Raw genomic sequence first — 19,857 nt, 5'->3', positions numbered from 1 at the left:
ACCAGAGCCACATATGTGTATACAGTGCACACACCTTGATTCTAGGTTGCGACAGTTGAGAAGAGTCCTGCTCTGCGAAGCGCAGAATGGTCCTATCCTGCGCTCGACAACCCTAAACATTCTACGAACCGGCCACCATGGCATCCCCTTCAATGCTCACCAAGGCAAGATGCCCCGTTGTCCCCAAGCCTCAGCTCAGCAACTTGTATTGACTGAGACCACAGTTCGAGAGCAAGAGCAGTCGTGCCAAGGGTTTGGCTTTCCATCCGAAACGGCCATGGATCCTTGTCAGCTTGCATAGCAGTACAATCCAGTGCGGAGTCCCTGGGTGATTGTGAACGACCATACGCTGACTGGAGGTCCAGGCTATGGGATTATCGCATGGGAACTTTGATCGATAGATTCGAAGAGCACGACGGGCCAGTCCGCGGTATCGACTTCCACAAGACACAGCCACTGTTTGTTTCCGGAGGAGACGACTATAAGATCAAAGTGTGGTCGTACCAGACCAGAAGATGCCTGTTCACGCTCAATGGGCATCTCGACTATGTTCGCACCGTATTCTTCCACCATGAGTTGCCATGGATTCTGTCGGCTTCCGACGATCAGACAATCCGAATTTGGAATTGGCAGAACAGATCCTTGAGTATGTCTCGAATGCGGTTGATCCCCTGGCTGTACTAACTCGACTGTCAGTCTGCACCATGACCGGCCACAACCACTATGCGATGTGCGCGCAGTTCCACCCCAAAGAAGACCTCATCGTGTCTGCCTCACTAGATCAGTCCGTCCGGGTGTGGGACATCTCAGGACTACGGAAAAAGCACTCGGCTCCAACTTCAATGAGCTTCGAAGATCAGATGGCACGTGCAAACCAACAACAGGCGGACATGTTTGGGAACACGGATGCTGTCGTTAAGTTCGTACTGGAAGGACACGATAGAGGCGTCAACTGGGTCGCCTTCCATCCGACATTGCCGTTGATCATCTCGGCTGGTGATGATCGACTGGTTAAACTGTGGAGAATGAGTGAGACGAAAGCATGGGAGGTCGATACCTGTCGTGGCCACTTTCAGAACGCTTCTGCCTGTCTGTTCCACCCACATCAAGACCTGATCCTCTCGGTGGGTGAGGACAAGACTGTTCGGGTCTGGGACTTGAACAAGAGGACATCTGTACAGTCGTTCAAGCGTGAGAATGACCGCTTCTGGGTAATTGCCGCACATCCTGAGATCAATCTCTTCGCTGCAGGCCACGACAATGGTGTCATGGTGTTCAAGCTCGAGCGGGAGCGACCAGCCTCGTCCGTGTACCAGAACCAACTTTTCTACATCACCAAGGACAAACAAGTTCGGTCGTACGACTTCACCAAGAATGTCGAGTCGCCCTCATTACTCTCACTTAGGAAGTTCGGCAGCAACTGGGTGCCTCCTCGGACGCTCTCTTACAACCCTGCAGAGCGATCGGTCCTTGTTACTTCGCCTACGGACAGTGGGACTTACGAATTGATTGCATTGCCCCGTGATGCTGCCGGAGCTACAGATCCCACAGACATCAAGCGTGGATCAGGCAATGCAGCAGTTTTTGTGGCCCGAAATCGCTTTGCTGTCTTCAACACTGCCACGCAGCTAGTTGAAGTTAAGGATCTCAGCAATTCCAGCACCAAGTCTTTCAAGGCTCCCCCAGGCACGACGGATATCACATACGGCGGTACCGGCTGCTTGCTTCTTATCACGGCCACAAACATCTATCTCTACGACATCCAGCAGAAGAAGCAGCTGGCAGACCTGAGCGTTACTGGAGTCAAATATGTCTCTTGGTCAAATGATGGTCTCTATGCTGCTTTGCTCAGCAAGCACAACGTGACGATCGTCAACAAATCGCTTGAGCAGGTCAGTACCTTACATGAGACGATCAGAATCAAGAGCGCCACCTGGGACGACTCTGGTGTCCTTCTCTATTCGACACTCAACCACATCAAGTACACCCTCCTGAACGGTGACAACGGAATTGTGAGAACGCTTGACCAGACAGTCTACCTTGTCAAAGTCAAAGGCCGGAACGTCTTTTGCCTTGACAGGGCTGCCAAACCGAAAGTCCTCAGTATCGATCCCACCGAGTACCGCTTCAAGTTGGCACTCGTAAAACGAAATTACGATGAGATGCTCCAGATCATCAAGACGTCGACTCTGGTTGGACAAAGCATCATCTCGTACCTGCAGAAGAAGGGATACCCTGAGATTGCCCTGCAATTCGTACAAGATCCTCAGACTCGCTTCGAGCTCGCCATTGAATGTGGCAACCTGGATGTTGCTACGGATATGGCTAAAGAGCTCGATAGACCAAAAATCTGGACACGGCTCGGTGCCGAAGCTCTCGTTCACGGCAACCATCAAACTGTCGAGATGACATATCAGAAACTCCGAAATTTCGACAAGCTCTCGTTCCTCTACCTTTGCACAGGCGACGAGGAGAAGCTGAGCAGAATGGCGAAAATCGCTGAGCATCGTGGGGATTTTGTATCGAGATTCCAGAACGCCTTGTATCTCGGCGATGTTGAAAGCCGGATACAAATGTTCAAAGAGATTGACCAATATCCTCTTGCTTATCTCACCGCCAAGTCTCATGGCTTAACCGAAGAGTGTCAGTCAATACTCGAGCTTTCTGGCTTGACTGAGGACCAGATCTCGATGCCCGGGTTGGGAGAGCCTCTCGCTCCTCCGAAACCCGTTGTGCCTACATACAAAGCAAATTGGCCAGTTAAAGAAGCCTCGCACTCATCTTTCGAGAGAGCTCTACTTGGTGAGGTGGGCGTTGCCGTCGAAGATGAAGCAGGCCCTGATCTTCTTGGCGAGGATGTACCTGCCGCTGCAGATGGTGATGCGCTTGCCCCAGATGAGGATGCAGATGCCGGTGACGGCTGGGATATGGGTGACGACGTTGCACTCGACACGACGGGCAATGACTCCGACTTCGTCAATGTCGACAACCCTGACGCTCCCACTGAAGCTGCTGGTCCAGGCAGTTCGGAAGCAGACCTGTGGTCGAGAAACTCGCCTCTGGCAGCTGACCACGTCGCCGCAGGCTCGTTCGACAGTGCTATGCAGTTACTGAGTCGTCAAGTGGGCGCTGTCCACTTCGAACCTCTGAAGTCGCGTTTTCTTGAAATTTATCAAGCGTCAAGGACTTTCCTGCCAGCAAATGCTGGTTTGCCCCCGATTGTCAACTACGTTCGGCGAAACATTGACGAGACAGACAGCAGGAAATTCCTCCCACTGATCCCTAGGAACCTTGAGGTACTGACCAGTGCAGATCTTCAAGAAGGCTACACGGCTATGAGGACGAACAAGCTGGAGAACGGCATTGTCACTTTCCGCTCTCTGTTGCGGTCCCTGCTCGTCAACGTGGTCAGTTCTCAAGCTCAGGTTGACGAAGCGAAGGCACTTATCACGAAATCGATGGAGTATACCCTTGCAATGAGCATCGAACTTGAGCGACGGCGACTCGCTGCTTCCGGTGACGACTCCGAAGAACACCTCAAGCGGCAGCTCGAGCTGTCGGCATACTTCACCATGCCCAAACTCGAAGTCTCTCATCGTCAACTTGCTCTCATGGCTGCCATGAAATTGACATTCTCGAACAAACAATTTTCAAGTGCCCTGTCGTTCGCCAACCGTATCCTTGCCAACGGCGGCGCACCTAAACTGATTGAGCAGGTTAGTAATATGTTCCCGGGCGTTGAATATCATGCTGACGGCAATAGGCCAAGAAAATCAAGCAACAAGCCGAGCGATCAGGTTCTACTGACAAGATCGATATCGAGTATGACCAGTTTGCAGACTTTGATGTATGTGCGGCTTCTTTCACACCGATCTACAGTGGAACGCCAAGCGTGTCGTGTCCTTTTGACGGTGCAAGGTATCATAGCCAATACAAGGGCCATGTATGCAAGATCTGTGAGGTGTGCGAGGTTGGAGCAGCAGCTAGTGGACTGAGGCTATGGGTCAAAGGGCTTTGAGACGCAGGGACGATCGGATGATTCTCATGGAAGGTTTCATGATCAGCGATTGTGGATGGGAAAGCACTCGAACCACCGGAATACCTTTCAGGCAGCGAATCTGCAGTTTGCTTCCGCCCGGTTAGCGCAGTCCCGGCTGTCATCACTGCTTACAGTCAAATATCAGCTGGTATTGGTTGCCAGTATTGCATCAAGAACAAACCTGAGGCACCTTCGTTGGTCAGCTCATCCTTGTCCACAGATGATCGTGCATTAGCTCAAAGTTTAACGCTGCCCTTTCCGAGTAACCAACCGTACGTGGACCTAGAGTATCGGTATACCAGACGATGACCGAACAAGATGATAGAAGAAGACGGGTTTTCGGATCTAGACGGCTCTCGCTGAAATGAAACGAAATGCAAAGCGACGTGCCAACGTGCTGCTCAAGTCAAGTACCACCATACAACCGAATGAGATTGAGTCCCACCTCGGCACATATTGGCGTCATCTCAAACGGCCTCGACGCTGACTCGTCTCGCTCCGCCCTCCTCCCTAACGACTCTTTGTCTCAGCGTAGTCTTCATGGTGCTTGCCTTGCGAGGATTCTTGGCCTCGAAGATCTCATCCAGCTCCTCCAGCGTGCGGCCCTTTGTCTCGACGAAGAAGAAGTAGATGACGACGAATTCGAAGAGGTCGAAAAACGCGAAGAAGACGTAGAACCAGTAGCCGATCTGCGTGGGACTTATGTTAGCGTGGTGCCTGTGGTGCGAGAGGAGATGATAAGTAACTTACATTGTTCAAAGCCACGGGGGCGGCAAAGGTGTTGACAAAGCCAGCACAGCCGCCGACCAACTGCAGCACGCCCATGCCTTTGGCGCGCATGTCGTTGGAGAGCACCTCGCCCGGATAGATGGGCTGCATGGACGTGTACCCGAGGGCGAAGATGGAGCCAAACACGTAGATGAAGGCGATGGACGCCGAGGACGAGGCCTTGCTTCCGGTCTGCACGTACCCGGCGGCAGTCCCGGCTGTGATGAACAGGCAGACGGCCATGCCGACGGCGACGCCCATCATCATCTTGCGGCGGCCGACGACGTCGTGCAGCCGCGCCCCGATCACGGCGGGGATCCACCCACCGATGGCGTAGATAATGTTTAGTAGTAGTTGGGTGCTCGTGTCGGTGATGCCGACGTTCGCGACCAGGTAGGGCAGGTAGTACGAGGCGATGTTGTTGCCGCTGAACTGGCCGAACCAGGCAAACGCGACGTTGAGGCCCAATCGGTACCGGCGGGCGCGCGACTTGAAAAGCACGCGCAGGTCGAACATTTTTTTGAACGTCAACATGCCCTCGGCGCGGAGGCTGGCCGTCATTTCCTCAACCTGGAGGTTGACGAGGCGGTGGTCCTTGTCGCCGTTGGCATGGAGGCGGGCCACGACGTTGCGGGCTTCATCGATGCGGTCTTTGCCCACGAGCCTAGTGGAAGAAAGGGGTTTATATTAGCTTGATTACATCCTGTGGTAGACGCTGGTTGTGTGGATAGGCTCACCATCTGGGAGACTCAGGGCAGAACCAGATCCCCATGCACACGATGCCGGGACAGATCATCTGCAGCCATAGTGCCAGGCGCCAGGCGATGAGGCCGTTGTCTGTCAAGTGGAGGTTCGATGCGTAGACTGTCACGGTCGCGAGGATGGAACCCTGACGCGGTCAGTCAGAGTGCATCAAGGTACAGCCCAGAGAGGCCGAGGAGCATAAACTCACGAAATAGTACAGTGTATTGTACATGCCGGCAATGGTGCCTCGGTACTGAGGAGGAGCCAGCTCGATGAGATAGAGAGGAGCAGCACTCTGCGCGATGGTCGAGAAGAAGGACAGCACAAAGCGGCCGGCGATGAAGCCACCCAACGTAGGCGACGTGGCTGTCACGATGGAGCCGATGCAAACACCGAGGCATCCCACAAAGATGGCAGGGCGTCTGCCCTTCCAGTCCGACAGCCAGATGAAGGGCGCGGCTGCCATCTGCCCGACCTGGAAGATGGCAAACACGATCCCGGTGCCGCTGTTTCCCTCAGGCGGCAGATTGTAGTAGTCGATATAGCTTTGCATCGCATTGATGGAGCCCATCAGACTGCCGTCGTATCCTGTCGCAGTCAGCGTCGGTCCTCGAGCCGCATCCGGGTTGACTTTGGTTCCTCACCATTCATGGTCGAGCAGAGATAGACGAGAATGCATATCGCATAGAGTCTGAAGTAGCCTCTACTCCAAGGGCTTTGCTTATCCTCGCTCAACGCGGCCGCGAGCGTGGCATTGTGGGCGTGGATGGTCTTCTCTGTTAAGATGTCTGAGCCTGTTGACCCTTTTCGGGGAGGCTCAAAGTGCTCTGTGGGTGAGCCTTTCTGGTCCTCCATATCGATGGTATGGCGAATGTCTCGAGTGGACGAGGACTAGCAACGAGAATGTAGTAGATGCAAGGGAGCTCTCCCCGACGTGGATCAGGCGTCCGACTATCAACTATATATCTTTCGTTCATCTCCATGTGTCCATGGGTGGCTCGGAAGCGGCGCATGAGATCAATGTCCGTCTGACACTCGGGACTGGCTCGTTAACGATGATTCGACTTGACTCTTTCCCAAGCCTGCTCGGCTTTTGCGAAAGACTCGGGGCTCTATTCGACGGCTAGCATCTCCCAGAGAGCGACCGCTGTCACCTCGCGTGGCAAACCTCCGCTGCTCCATACCCCACGCGGTTCTCGACCTGTGATCACCCCAGGCATAGACGACGAATTGTGCCGCTAGCACGGGTTTTCATCGTCCCGCACGTCAGGGGATAGGCCAAGATATTCGCGAACAGCTCGTCTGCGGCCTCGGCACACGTTGGTGGGAAGCTGGGGGGATGCAACCATATGCGGCGATATGTATCCCCATGTCCCAGACCAGGGGGGTCGCACCAGCGATCGTGCGTAATGGAGCATTTACCGACTGGGGAGGCGAGTTTGCAGGACAATTTTGCGGGGGAATGAGGAAGGATACTTGCCAAGACGCCAAAAGCGGCCAATTATGTTTGTGCGGTCTTTTGAACGTCCGTCTTGGCGTCGCTCAAGGCCCCTTGCAAGACCATCATGCTCAAGTCCCGACTTCATTTGCGCTCGAAGATCTGAGGGTGAACACGGCTTTTCATACGCCCTTCCTAGCGCTTTGGACAACTCGGCGGGCTCGTTGTACCGGTGTTGAGGATTACGTATGATAGGTGACGGCGAGCAAAACGGTGAGTGAGTCGGGTCGACTTAAGGGAGCCATGGCTCTCACTATGGCTTCACCTCCAGGACGACACTGTATCGTGAACTAGAGCAGGTTGCTTGCGCTCCGTTTCAAGCCTTGCTTTGCATTTCCATTGAAGTAGTGAAGATGACTCGAAAACTTAACAGAACTGCATTGAGCTCGGGGTGGACGCTTTTCGAAACCGACGCTCAAACCAAGGACGAGATTCCGGTCAAGAGCGTACCGTCTGTGGTGCATCTTGATCTGATCGAAGCGCAACGGTGCCTACGGTCTCCCAGCCCAGCTCAATTGCTCGCACTAATGCTGGTAGGATACCTGATCCCTTTATTGGTTTCAATGAGCTCGACGTCCAATGGGTTGCCGAGAGAAAATGGTCCTACCGAACCACTATCAAACGACCGAACGTGCGAGAAGAGACCCGAATCGCGCTTTTGTTCGAAGGTCTTGACACCTTTGCAGACGTCAAGCTGAATGGCCAGAGTATTCTATACTCGGAAAACATGTTCCTTTCCCATCGATGCGACGTGACGGACCTGCTGAAGCCCGACGTCGACAACGAATTGTGTATCGACTTTGACTCGGCGCTTCTGAAGGGTCGGGAGATTGAGATACAGCATCCGCAATACCACTTCAAGAGCGTGGCCTCCATCCCAGGAGAGAACGGACGTGTCGGTGTACGCAAGGCTCAATACCATTGGGTAAGACGCGAGTGAACTGAGTCGAGATTATAGGTTTAGGCCGCTGACGCGCAATTCAGGGCTGGGACTGGGGTCCAGTGCTCATGACTGCTGGACCATGGCGACCCGTGTGGCTCGAAACCTATCAGTCCCGTATCTCGAATGTGTGGTTTGACATCCAAGTCAGCAAAGACAATCAATCGGCCTCGGGCAAGATTTTTGTTTCGAGCGAGGGTCGCTCAAAGTGCGTAAAGATTGAGGTGACACAAGATGGAACGCCTGTGTTCGAGCAAGAAGCGCAATCGACAGCAGACGGCCTAAGCATGGTCGATATCACACTTGGTAATTCGGATGTTCAATGCCACAATGATTCAAAGCTAATCCTTACTCAGAGAATCCGAAACTCTGGTACCCGAACGGCTATGGGTCCCAGCCGCTGTATGAAGTCCGGGCTCAACTTTCCGACGATGCCGGACCCTTGGATGAAGTCGTTAAGCAGACTGGCATCAGACGAGCCGAGCTCATTCAGGACAAAGACGAGGTTGGCGAAAGCTTCTATTTCAGGGTGAATGGGGTCGACGTCTTTGCAGGCGGTTCGAACTGGATCCCTGCAGACAACTTCTTGCCTCGCGTAACAGAACAAAAGTACAGGGACTGGCTGCAGCTTGTAGTTGAAGGCGGGCAGAACATGGTCAGGTATGAGACGACTTGAGTGCATTCTGCGACACGAACTAACTGAAGTAGAATCTGGGGTGGCGGCATCTATGAAGACGACAAATTCTACGATGTTTGCGATGAATTAGGCATTATGGTCTGGCAAGATTTCATGTTTGCCTGCGCCAGCTATCCTACCTATCCCGAAATCCTGGCATCGATTGAGGAAGAAGCTCGATGCAACCTCCGCCGCCTGCGACACCATCCCTCGATCGTGTTGTACGCTGGTAACAACGAGGATTATCAGATGCAAGAGATGTGGAAGCTTGACTACATCAAAGAGGATAAAGACCCGCAATCTTGGTTGGAGTCGACCTTCCCAGCGAGGTATATCTACGAGAAGCTTCTACCTGACGTTGCGGCCGAAGAGGCACCAGACGTCGCTTACTGGCCTTCTTCGCCTTTCTCGAGAGGCGACCCATGCAATGACCTGACAATCGGAGATGTACACCAGTGGAACGGTAAGCATGCCCTTTCTGTGGCGGCGCAGCGCTGATTATTCGCAGTCTGGCACGGCAGCCAAGAGAAGTATCAAGCGTACGAGCGGATCGGTGGCCGTTTCAACAGCGAATTCGGCCTCGAGGCTTTCCCAGCATTGCAGACTATCAAAGACTTCATCTCCGACTCAGCAGACTTACATCCGCGTTCGGCAGTCATGGACTTTCACAATAAGGCGGAAGGCCATGAGCGCCGTATTGGCCTATACCAAGCTGAGAATTTCCGGCCCGTGTCGAGCTTAGAGGTAAGCCTCGCACCACCCATGATACAACAAGAAGCAACAGCTAATTTCGGCTCAGAGTTTCGTGTACCTGACCCAAGTCTCCCAAAGTGAAGCCATGTACTTCGCATATAAGCCCTGGCGACGCCAATACGGGGAGAGCCGACATTGTGGGGGTGCACTCGTCTGGCAGATCAACGACTGTTGGCCGTGCACATCGTGGGCATTGGTGGATTATCATCTCCGCAAGAAGCCTGCTTTTTACACGATCGCACGCTGCCTCGCACCTGTCGCGGTTGGGGTGCAGCGCGAGTACCGCGATTGGAGTGTCATGCACGCGCGTCCTGCGAAGACGACGAAGTGGAGGCTCTGGGTGGCCAGCAGCCGGCTTGAATCGTTCGAGGCACAGGTCGAGCTACGGTTCGTGTCTATCAAAACAGGCAAAGAGATCAAGCCAGCGTGGAGGAAGACATGCAGAGTCGTCCACAACGGGACTACCGCTTTGCTCCATGGCGAGACACAAAACGAGAAAGAGGAACCTCATATCCTTGCGGCTCGTGTTGTCGTTGATGGAGTCTGCATTGCCCGTGACACCGACTGGCCCCAGCCTCTGAAGTACCACTCATTCGAGGATCGCGGGCTGGTTATCACGAAAGCCGGCAAGAAGCTGAGGATCTCCGTCGAGAAGCCAGTCAAGGCATTGGTGGTTGAGGAGATCGATGGTGTAAAATTTAGCGACAACTGTTTGGACGTTGTGCCAGGGGACGAACAGACAATCGAGATCAAACAGGGAGATGTGAATGCTGACAGTCTGGTTTGGCGGTATCTTGGATGTGAGGACGGCGTGCTGGGGGCGCGAAGGGAATCAAAAATATAGGGCTTGGATATACCTAGGTACCTAAGTATAGATACCTACCTAGGTAACGGACTCTGCTTCCTCCAGGCTGCATGCAAGTAACAGGCGTCATAGACATCAAGCTTCGTGGCTGGTAACAGTATTGTACGCTTTGCTAACGCTCAATTAGAACTCGCCTCTGCCGAGGGTGAAATACATAAAGCTACTTTACGTGTCCCTCACGCCTGTCTCACGCCTACCTCAAAGCTTGCTCACACCTAGCTCATAGCGAGTTTACACTTAAAGTTCGACTCTTCTAAATATAATTTATCTACCTAATTTCCCGCCAGTCTATTCTCGACGGCATCAATTTGTCAAACGGTTCACGTGGTTGATAACGCCTGAAGGCTTCACTGGGCCGTACATGTGTCGGATCCCACATCAGGATGTCTCTGGCACCCCCAGGCCCAAAGCCAGTCCTAAGCAAGAGAAAGCTGAACCGTGCATGTATCGAATGCATGCGCCGCAAGATCCGTTGCGATGGATTTCTCCCTTGCAACAACTGCCAATGGTATAGTGTTCAAGATCGATGCGCATACCGGCAAAGGAATAAGAGAACAAACCCTTCCTGGAAGTGCGTGCCAATTAACACGACTATTATTAGACTGACTGATAGTTCAGACTTGTCGAACAGTTAACAGAGGCTGTCGAAGCTCGCAATCGGATACTGGCGAAGCTATTGCCATCACTTGACTTTGAGAGCTTACCAGATCTACGTCGCGATGATATCGTCCAGCTCCTCAGCAGTGAGCAGGACAGCAATCACGGCACCCCAGCTCAGGACCAGGATCGCTATCGAGACTCTCACTCTGCCGACGGAAACGCGGCCGACGACGATGAACACGAATGGGATGAGTCTGCCAGACAGCAGGACTACACTTCGCCCATCGCCGACGACGTCAATGGCTTAGCCTTGAGCCACGGAAACAGTTCGTATTTGGGCACTTCGTCTATCAGCATAGCTCTACGGTCCATTTTTGCGCTCTGTCCGACCGCGAAGCAAGCTTTTCTCCGGCTCAGTAACACTTTATCAAGCAGTGCCGCCAGGGGTAAAGAGCCTGTTGCTGCTGCACTATCGCATAGCCCGCGAGATATTGCGCCACTTCCTTCCTCTTTTCCGATTCCCCAGGAGCAGCTCGCGATTGATGCATACTTTGACAACGTGCACCTAATGCTGCCCATGGTCGACGAGACTTGGTTCCGTACTGAGTTTACTACTCGGGGACGAACGGACGACGCGTGGGTCGCTCTTTCAGGCATGGTGCTGGCTCTTGGGTCGATTGCCGCAGGAGATGACCGATCGCATACCAGCTACTATGCTGTTGTACAACAAGTCACGGGGCACAATGTCTTTGCCTCTGGACATCTGGAGATGCTTCAAGCACTAATACTGCTTGGAGGCTCGTACTTACACTACATTAACTCACCCAATACTGCATATTTGATATTAGGGACGGCGTTTCGCATGGCGACAGCCATGGCTCTCCACCGCGATCCTGCCGCGGTTCCCTCAAATTTCCGACACCATTCTGTTGACCTAAGTTCTACCCTCCCAGTTGGCTACTCCTTACCTCGACCCGAGTTGAGGCGGAGGACTTGGTGGTGCCTGATTTGCAGCGATGCTTGGAGTGGTATACTCCTTGGTCGACCTTCCATGACTCGATGGGATCCTCTTACCATGGACACAGGCATGCCAAGCGACGAGCCTAGCCAGCAGGCGAACATAGGCCGACAGTATCAAGCGAAGCAGGGGGACCTGTCGGGTACCTCACTGAGACTGAGCTCACAATTCTGCATTATATCGTCAAAGATCGAGTACAGGCTGTCCCAACTGTCGCGTCTCTCGTCCCGTGAAATCCTTGCCTTCGAGAGTCAGCTGCTAGCATGGGAAAAATCACGACCGAGTATCTTCAAGTCCGGCACTACGTGTCCGGAACGGGTACGGAATGTCCGTGATATTGTCTATCATCGCTTTCAGATCGCACGTATCGTCATGTCCAGGCCTCACCTCCTCCGGCTCGCTGAAAGCGTGGCATCGTGTCAGTGGTTTACCAACGAAGACTGGCACGTGGTCTCCATATGCCGCGATGCAGCGTCGGAGCTCATCAACAGTATCACCACTAACCGGCTCCGCACGAGAATATCTGTTTGGCATACATCCTGGTACCTTTTTCAGGCCTGCATGGTTCCTCTCTTATCCGTTAGCCTCAACGACAGACTGCCTGCGGAGGCAAAGCTCGAGGACGCCCTCATCAGCGGCTACCAAGAGGAGGTCGAGAGAGCTGTACGCACCTTCAAAGACATGGCGCCATGGACAAGGTCGACAGACAAGTACGGCGAAGTCATCGAGGCCTTGTATACTGGCGTGATCGGACAGAGAAATCAAGCCACGGCATCGACGCTGCAGTATAATCCTGGAGTTCTTGGAGGCTTCACGGCTGTGAACTTGGGCAGTCCTTCCGCCCTTGATCAGCAGACCCTCGACATGTTCGACACTTTCCCGGATTGGTTCGACTACGAGCTCGTATTTGGAGCAGAACTGGGAGAGTAGTGAAAATCTCTACCTCTCACCCGAGACTGAGAGCGCGCACGCGGAGGAGGAAGTCACGATATTCAAGGGGCCGAACACCTTCGCTCAATGAGGAACCCCATGCTCGACTATGTTACGACTCATATCAGGTTCACATTGAGTCCGGCATAGCGCGGACCAAGTCCCAGCTCACTGAGCCGGGCCGCTCGCACGTGTCCATCCTCATGCTCGCTCCCGAACGCAGAAAGCAGCCCTACGCAACGATGCCGGGGCTTCAGACCTTCGCCGGGTCTCGTGATGACCACATGTTGAAATTCGATGCGGAAGTTGGATGGTTGAGGATGCGCAATATGGAAGAGGCTCTTGCACTGCACTGGCTCCTCCAGCCAGAGACTATTCCAAGACTCTTCGACCTTTACGAAATCAAGATCCAGAACTTCTGATTTGGACAAAAGTCCAAGGACTTCATGCTCGCCAACATCGACAATGACAGGCTCGAGGACCTTCGTCGACCATGCGTATGCACTAACACCTATTCCGCAGCAGATGAGGGCCGCTAGGCGCAGCAAAGGTTCCGCGTAATTGAGGGGATTGGCTCTGATGAGGTCAACTTTGAACGAATTGTAATCCATGAGAGCCCCGCCTTTGTTCACAATCCCGATGGCCATAAGATGCAGGAATTGCAGTGCGTTGTTAAAACATGAGTTTTCGTCTATGTCTGTTTTAAACTTCTTGTCGTCGGCCCAGGCCGCCAAAGGGCTCAGTTCGCCTTTGATGGCGAAACCCCACGCCGGTCGTGAGAAGATGATGGCCCTCTCCAAGATATCAAGGACTTCCGCCATACAGTCCGGCTGGACTGTGCGGATATCTACGGGTCCGAAATCAAGTCCTGCTGCTACGTCCGAGTCATGGCGTGGAGCGCCCATTGTCGCTAGCCCAAACAACTTTACCAGATCTCCCAGGCACTTAGGCATTGGCATGTTGGAGGTGGCTAGGGTGTCTGTGTTTTCGCCCACCATGCCGCTCGTGATCTTTGGGAGCACTGCTCGGTTGGCCTCGCGAGCTTGGATGAAGCAGTCTTTGAAAAGGCGAGGGAAGGCGCCACCCGGCTCATTGTCCATCCTTCGCACATCTTCCGGTCGCGGGGGCTTGTACCAGTCATATTGAGCCATGGTGCAAAGGATGAAATCCCTCACCTTAGAAGCTTCCCGGATGCTGTTGCTCTGGCTCACAAACTCGGCACCAAGTTCAGAAGGGAACGGGGAGCGGACCAGAGTGCGGCGCGCGACCGTGCCATTGTTCAACATAGCCCGCACGAAGGAGAGCTGTTCTTCCTGGAGCTTATCTCCGCCTCCTCCATATGAAGCCCATGCGTGACTCAATGTCCACAAGCGGTCCAGAAAAGCTGCGGCTTGATGCATCTCCGGATAGGCGGTTGCGAAGCTCCGCCTTTGCTTCTTCACCCTTTCCTCGCAAGTCACGAATTGGAGGCTATTGGACAATATAGCCTCTTGCAAAGGCCAAAGTCGCTCCAGAATCCCTTCGTAAAAGGCTTCAGACCGATGGTCATCTCTCCAATGATCTGCCCATCGTTGCTGAGCGGATCTATAGGCCTTCCAGTCTGGCAGCTGCCCGATGACCCCAGCACAACAGGCCTTAAATCCGAGACCGTCTCTCACTATCATGGTTCTCTTCGCGCGGTTGAAGATGTCAGGAAATAGAGTCGTCATCTTCACGCGGTTCTCCACGCTCTTCGGATCCTCGCCCTGGTCAACACATATGACGTCCATCCAGAAATAGGCATCCCCGACAAGGTTGGTAAGGTTTCGTTCCAGGAAACGCGCCTTCGACTCCGAGACGATGATTTGGAATGGAATCCCCGCCACATCTCTCCAGGCATATTCTCCTGGCGAGCCCCACACGTGCGAGAAGGCGATATACTCGGTACTGCGAAAGTCGATTGCCTCCTGCACGAGCGCGCCAGAAACGAACCGGCACATCACGACTCGCGCCTCGTCTTCTGCGAGCCCAGCCATACTATATATAGCAAAAGGTCGCGTTCTTGGGTAGTGGTGCTGGGTCAATGGCACTGTGGCTGAAAGGTCAGAAAACCGGACTGCACGACAGATTGCTGCCTTACTGAGCCCGACGTTGTTGTCCCGCGACGTCCAAGAACCGTCTCGTATTCAAGCGGGGTTCTGGACCGTTCGTTCGGGCAGCCGCAGCGCGCATGGCGTTTCCCTTCCCCGGAACGAAATACACTGTAAAAGAAAGTGTGTTGTCCATGCTGGTCCATAGAGGACGTCCGGAATAAGTCTGATCCAAGCAGCAAAGTCCTTGTCATCAAGAGCATCGCGTCGCGGTCTACGGATATCGGCGACAAGGCAGGCACGGCAGGTCCGCCAGTGCATCCATCCCCCTATCGCCCCAGCCGCTCCCCTGATGGCCGCGCAGTGTCGGATTACATAAGTAACCAGATCTAATGACAATTAGGTGACAATCAATGGATGCATATCGACCGCCTCGACCGCCTCGACCGCCTTGACCGCCTGGATTTCCCTCGACCGTTCTTCTGGCAAGCTTGCACTTCTTTGCCACTGGTGCTCAACACGACGTTCACAGAACGATCTCTCGGCTGGTCGGAGCTATGCGGAGAGCTCCTCTCAGCTGGGAGAGGATCAAATGAGTAGCATCGGCGTAGGTGTAGGATGGACAGAACGGAATCGCGCTCAAGGGAGTCGTACACAGTACACGATGAACAAAGTCTGGCCCGAGTAGCAGAGTCAAAATATTCGACAAATCCAAATGAGTATGTATCACTGAGCGATGCAATGAAAGTGGGCCAGAATCCCGTCCAAAGAATACTGCATGAAAAGACCAATCATTGGCAATCTGTGTGATACTGTTGGACACAGCTACGGAATGCTTTTCTGTTCGACACACTGAGCTCCTTTATTCGTACATGAGGCTCGGCAGACAGGTCGAAGCCACCATACAAATCCTCCTCACATTCACCAGGTAGTCCGCACTTCGGGGATATCTTTGGTTGTGACGTGAAGATCTGTGAAGATAGCATCATCGCCTGTGAGTGGGTTAGAACATAGCCACATCAGCAGCGGAAGCTGTCAGAGCACATACCTTTCAAATGCTTCACTCGGATCTCGTCTTCACCCTCCAATTTCTCGAGTTCCTGCTCAGGCGGGGCATTGTCCTCACGCTGATCCTTGGGCCGTTGCTCAGTGGCCTTTTCATAATCCTCTCCAATCATGAGGAACTGGGCATGGTCATAGTTCAGATACTTGGGCTCCAATGGCTTCCAGCGCAGTCCGCGGAACTCGTCGACGATTTCTGGCGGATACTCTGGTCCTGAAGGCACGCTCTGCTGGCCCGTAGGCGGCTGTTCAGGGTTCTTGACACTGACCACAAAGCTTCCGCGCTGCTTGAGGCCAAAGTCCTTCTGGACCTCGCCGACCTCGGAAGGGATGTTGATGATGTAGGCGAGGTGCGATTCGCGGCCAGTAGACGTGACCGCGTAAATGCCCTCGGCAAGTGGAGTGACTGGCGCGGTGTGCTTCGTGCCCTGCGTCTTGGTCTGGTATTCGGAGCCGGTCAAGAAAGTCTCCTTGAGTTCGGCGAAGCTGGTCTTGTATTTCTCCACAAAGGTGATGAATCGGTCCTTACCGCTCTGTGGGAGTACCTTCTTTGGTAAGGCCAAAAGACGGCAATTCTGCTCGTCGCCAATGGGGCCATCTCCGAGCTTTGCATCGAGAGGGATGGGTCGCATGACGAGGAATGAGCGCGCAACATCGTTGACATCCTGTGGATCGTCCACATTGACGCGGGGCCGGAAAAAGAAGTATATGATACCTTTTTCCAGGATGGTTGAGGGAATATCGTCGTCGTCCCGAGCCCCGGGCTCGACCGCGTTGTCGTTTGTCTCAGTTGGCTTGGTCTCTTCTTTGGACTCAGTGGCCTCTGTCTCGGCTTCCTTATCATCAGCTTCCTTCTTGGGTTCAACGCTCTTCTCTTCCTCGGACTTCGCATCTTCCGCCTTGGACTCGGTCGCATGGCCGTTGGTGGGCTCGGGCTGGGTCTCCTCCTGTTTATCCTCCGCTGCGTCTTTCATTTCTTCATCCGGCTTTTCCGGAGCAGGTTGCTCGGAGGTTCCACTAGAAACCACTTGTCAGTACTGAACAGCCACCCTGAGAGGGGAAGTAATACTTCTGTATGGTCTCTTCCAACGTCTTCTGTGCTGGTTCTCCATTCTTCTTGCCGCGCTTCGCGCTTGGTGGAGAGTCAGTCGCCTCGTTTTTGCGTTTCTTGCTGGCGGGCGACGATTTGGGATGAGGGGGGGATGAGTTCTGAGAGCCCTGAGAGCTTGATTTACCAGCAATGCGTGCAGATGAGCGCCGCCCAGTCATGGCGTCAGTGTGTGTGGGAGGTAGTTTAGCGATGGCCGACAGGTATGCGGGGAAGACGAGGAACAGCTAAAGTGGGTGGTGATGGGAGAGAGAGAGGAAGGTGAGCAGGAAGTCAGGAAGCATTTGACGAAGCTGCGGTTGGCGCATTCCTGTCATCGCGATGGCTGGATGCACGAGGTGCAGCTAAAGTTCCTACTCCACACCAAAGCCGCGTTACAATGATGTAAGACGGGGACGGTCGCTGGTAGAGCTGTGAGACAAGAAGAAAGTCATTCTGGTGATGGTGCATGCTAGTCAGGAACAAGGGTCCTGGTGCTACTCGGTAAACGCCGGCGCAAAAGCTCTCTAATAACCGGATCATCCGATCTCCATCGCGTCACTGTCTCCTCGGGCTTCCTCCTTCCCACGAGATCTGCATGGTGTAGTTGTGCGCTCGGGCGTGCTGGGGGAGTTTGATGATTCTATGCCTGCATCCTCAGACTTTTCAGAGCTGTCCGTCCATGCTTCTTGTGCCTGTTTCTTCACAACGCGTTGCCCCAGAGGGGTCCGTTCGCTTCTCTTTCTCCTACGTTTCATTGGCGGCTGTGCAGCCTGCCCGTCGACCAGTTCAGAAACTTCGATTTCTGTACGGTTGAGTGTCGGGCTCTCGTCCTCATCGTCCATCTCTGTTGAACGGCGTTTTTGCCCTCGATCGTAATCCCCTCGATGAGCGCTCTTGGGTTGACGCTCGCATGAGAGCCGCCGCAACCTGCTGGCAAGCTCTTCGTCCGTGTCTGGCCATAGCTTCTTAAGTGCTTCATCTTCGAACTCGGATTCGGGTTCTTCATACTGATCAGGATGGAGGACCTCGATATCTCCATCGTAGCCCATGTCATCCGGGGATATCTCCTCGACAGAGAAGCCATCGCTTGACTCTCGCCGAGGCCGCTTCCTGACCCTGTACTTCGGAACCAAGGCCATTCCTCCGAGGGCAGTGGCTCAGATAGAGAAGTATGGCAACCCCCGCCTTGTTGCGGCGTCCGTCACAAGCGTGCAATTCTTTGATTGCAAGATGGAGCTGAAGAGGTGGTTTTATGCCATCTGTCCTCGCATGACGTGTGAGAGCACAGATAAAACTCCATCAGCCGTTATTCAGCCTGCGCAGCGTCCGGATGGTGAGATGAGGAGCACGACGCGTATCGCCATGTTTCTGGAGTCAACCCTCAGGAGGTGGTAGTTGCACAAAGGATTTCACGCTCAGAAGTTAGGCACGCGCATAGTGCAGAAGTTGTGGTGGTCGTCAAAGACCCCGACTACGTCATTTGATTGGAGAGCGTCGTTGATATTCCGGCACGCCCGAAGATGCTTCAGCTGGAAACGGCACATGAGTAGATGTCGATAACGTCTAGCTCGGGTCACAGAAATATCCAAGAGTCAATCCCCCTTGATTGTGCTTGACGGAGGCGGAACATCCGGGTCCTTCCTCCCCAAGAATGCGGGTTGGGGTGTCCGTCGCGGAGATGTGGATGGTTTTATTTGTTGACGCTAAGATGAATCTCAGAATAGCATTCGGAAGGGCACATCACGTCGGTGTCAGATGTGACTGCGTGGCATCAGACAAGTCCTCTACGAGAATGGATTCCAAGCGGGTATGCAAACGTCCGAAAGCTCATCGAACCAGTCACTCGTCCTCGTCATCCTCGTCGTCTTCCAAGCTGCCCTCTCTTGTCAGCCCTTCGTAGAGAGCCCAGGCTGCCAGAGTCTTCGCATCCCTCGCACCTTCCCTCCACAATTCCTCATACTTTACGAGCTTGACTGTGATCTTCTCCTTATCGGTCCCGGAAAGTCTGTCCTTCAATTCCATAATTTCAATCAGCGGCATCGTCCTCTCCCACAGAAACAGAGCGATGTACTCATCGCAGCCGCCAGGGCTAGGATACATTGCCTTCTGCAGATGGCTCTCCGAGCCCTTGGCATCCTTCAATGCGAGCTTCGTCATGTCTTTCAGTTCGTGCTGGGATATGGTCAAGCCCGTCTCTTCATACAGCTCGTTAGCAGCGGCGCCTACGAACGTCTTAGCATCATCAATCATGCCCGCAGGGATCTCAAAGAAACTGAGGCTCCCTGCCGGGACGCGTGGCTGCTGCGTCATGACAACAAATCTCTCGTCGCTGTGCGTATCGCCAACCTGTGGTCGTAGGATCATCAGAATTGCCACGCTTCCACCTCGGAGGAAGACAATCCCCGGTAACGGCGAGCCATTCTCGTCCGACACCACGGTCTCCATCTTGATGAAGCCTATCCGTTTGCCAAACCAATCCACAGACTGCACGTTGATGGAGCGCAGAGTATGACGCTCTTTCCGGTCGTGGAATACGTGATCCCGGTTGGACTGGAGTCGAAGCGACTGACGGAGGGTTTTCAACCAGAGCTCGAAGGGCTTGAACTCCAAGAACTGCTGCCGTGTGATGTTTGCTGGTAATTTGACTTCCACGAGAGGCTCGCCCTGATCCCTCGGAAGAGTAAATGTGGTGGCCATGTTCTTATCCTCCCTTGTGATTTACGAGACAGCCTCCAGACAGGCCACGGAGCGTTCCCTCGTTGATTTCTCATAAACGGATCTGAAGATGCTGGCGGAATGGTTTGA

At 53.7% G+C, this 19,857-nt stretch overlaps 8 protein-coding genes across 8 annotated transcripts; 3 read left to right on the top strand and 5 right to left on the bottom strand.

The window, feature by feature from the left end:
• Positions 1 to 169: 169 nt before the first annotated feature.
• A1O7_04136 (coatomer protein complex, subunit alpha (xenin)) lies at positions 170 to 4,018 on the top strand (the record flags this gene model as incomplete). The annotated part of the gene is made up of 4 exons (XM_007758151.1): positions 170 to 252; positions 366 to 646; positions 697 to 3,716; positions 3,764 to 4,018. The coding sequence occupies 4 exons, from the start codon at positions 170 to 172 to the stop codon at positions 4,016 to 4,018; spliced, it is 3,639 nt and encodes a 1,212-aa protein (XP_007756341.1).
• A 488-nt stretch (positions 4,019 to 4,506) lies between these two features.
• On the bottom strand, positions 4,507 to 6,406 carry A1O7_04135 (uncharacterized protein; the record flags this gene model as incomplete). Its single annotated transcript, XM_007758150.1, has 5 exons — positions 4,507 to 4,728; positions 4,790 to 5,471; positions 5,545 to 5,696; positions 5,760 to 6,139; positions 6,196 to 6,406. 5 exons carry the CDS (start codon positions 6,404 to 6,406, stop codon positions 4,507 to 4,509), a joined length of 1,647 nt encoding a protein of 548 aa, XP_007756340.1.
• Positions 6,407 to 7,402: 996 nt separating this feature from the next.
• A1O7_04134 (beta-mannosidase) lies at positions 7,403 to 10,262 on the top strand (the record flags this gene model as incomplete). Its single annotated transcript, XM_007758149.1, has 7 exons — positions 7,403 to 7,536; positions 7,587 to 7,974; positions 8,034 to 8,295; positions 8,346 to 8,649; positions 8,695 to 9,128; positions 9,174 to 9,409; positions 9,465 to 10,262. The coding sequence occupies 7 exons, from the start codon at positions 7,403 to 7,405 to the stop codon at positions 10,260 to 10,262; spliced, it is 2,556 nt and encodes an 851-aa protein (XP_007756339.1).
• A 404-nt stretch (positions 10,263 to 10,666) lies between these two features.
• On the top strand, positions 10,667 to 12,831 carry A1O7_04133 (uncharacterized protein; the record flags this gene model as incomplete). The annotated part of the gene is made up of 2 exons (XM_007758148.1): positions 10,667 to 10,854; positions 10,902 to 12,831. 2 exons carry the CDS (start codon positions 10,667 to 10,669, stop codon positions 12,829 to 12,831), a joined length of 2,118 nt encoding a protein of 705 aa, XP_007756338.1.
• Positions 12,832 to 12,950: 119 nt separating this feature from the next.
• A1O7_04132 (uncharacterized protein) lies at positions 12,951 to 14,846 on the bottom strand (the record flags this gene model as incomplete). Its single annotated transcript, XM_007758147.1, has 1 exon — positions 12,951 to 14,846. One exon carries the CDS (start codon positions 14,844 to 14,846, stop codon positions 12,951 to 12,953), a length of 1,896 nt encoding a protein of 631 aa, XP_007756337.1.
• A 975-nt stretch (positions 14,847 to 15,821) lies between these two features.
• Positions 15,822 to 17,231, bottom strand: A1O7_04131 (uncharacterized protein; the record flags this gene model as incomplete). The annotated part of the gene is made up of 3 exons (XM_007758146.1): positions 15,822 to 15,892; positions 15,949 to 16,979; positions 17,032 to 17,231. 3 exons carry the CDS (start codon positions 17,229 to 17,231, stop codon positions 15,822 to 15,824), a joined length of 1,302 nt encoding a protein of 433 aa, XP_007756336.1.
• A 357-nt stretch (positions 17,232 to 17,588) lies between these two features.
• A1O7_04130 (uncharacterized protein) lies at positions 17,589 to 18,191 on the bottom strand (the record flags this gene model as incomplete). Its single annotated transcript, XM_007758145.1, has 1 exon — positions 17,589 to 18,191. The coding sequence occupies one exon, from the start codon at positions 18,189 to 18,191 to the stop codon at positions 17,589 to 17,591; it is 603 nt and encodes a 200-aa protein (XP_007756335.1).
• A 700-nt stretch (positions 18,192 to 18,891) lies between these two features.
• A1O7_04129 (uncharacterized protein) lies at positions 18,892 to 19,749 on the bottom strand (the record flags this gene model as incomplete). Its single annotated transcript, XM_007758144.1, has 1 exon — positions 18,892 to 19,749. One exon carries the CDS (start codon positions 19,747 to 19,749, stop codon positions 18,892 to 18,894), a length of 858 nt encoding a protein of 285 aa, XP_007756334.1.
• Positions 19,750 to 19,857: the final 108 nt, after the last annotated feature.

The sequence above is a fragment of the Cladophialophora yegresii genome, assembly GCF_000585515.1.
Source record: "Cladophialophora yegresii CBS 114405 chromosome Unknown aczIN-supercont1.3, whole genome shotgun sequence".
Taxonomy (NCBI): Eukaryota; Fungi; Ascomycota; class Eurotiomycetes; order Chaetothyriales; family Herpotrichiellaceae; genus Cladophialophora; species Cladophialophora yegresii.
The sequence above is the reverse complement of the archived record's forward strand: the minus strand, read 5'-3'. Positions and strand labels throughout refer to the sequence as shown.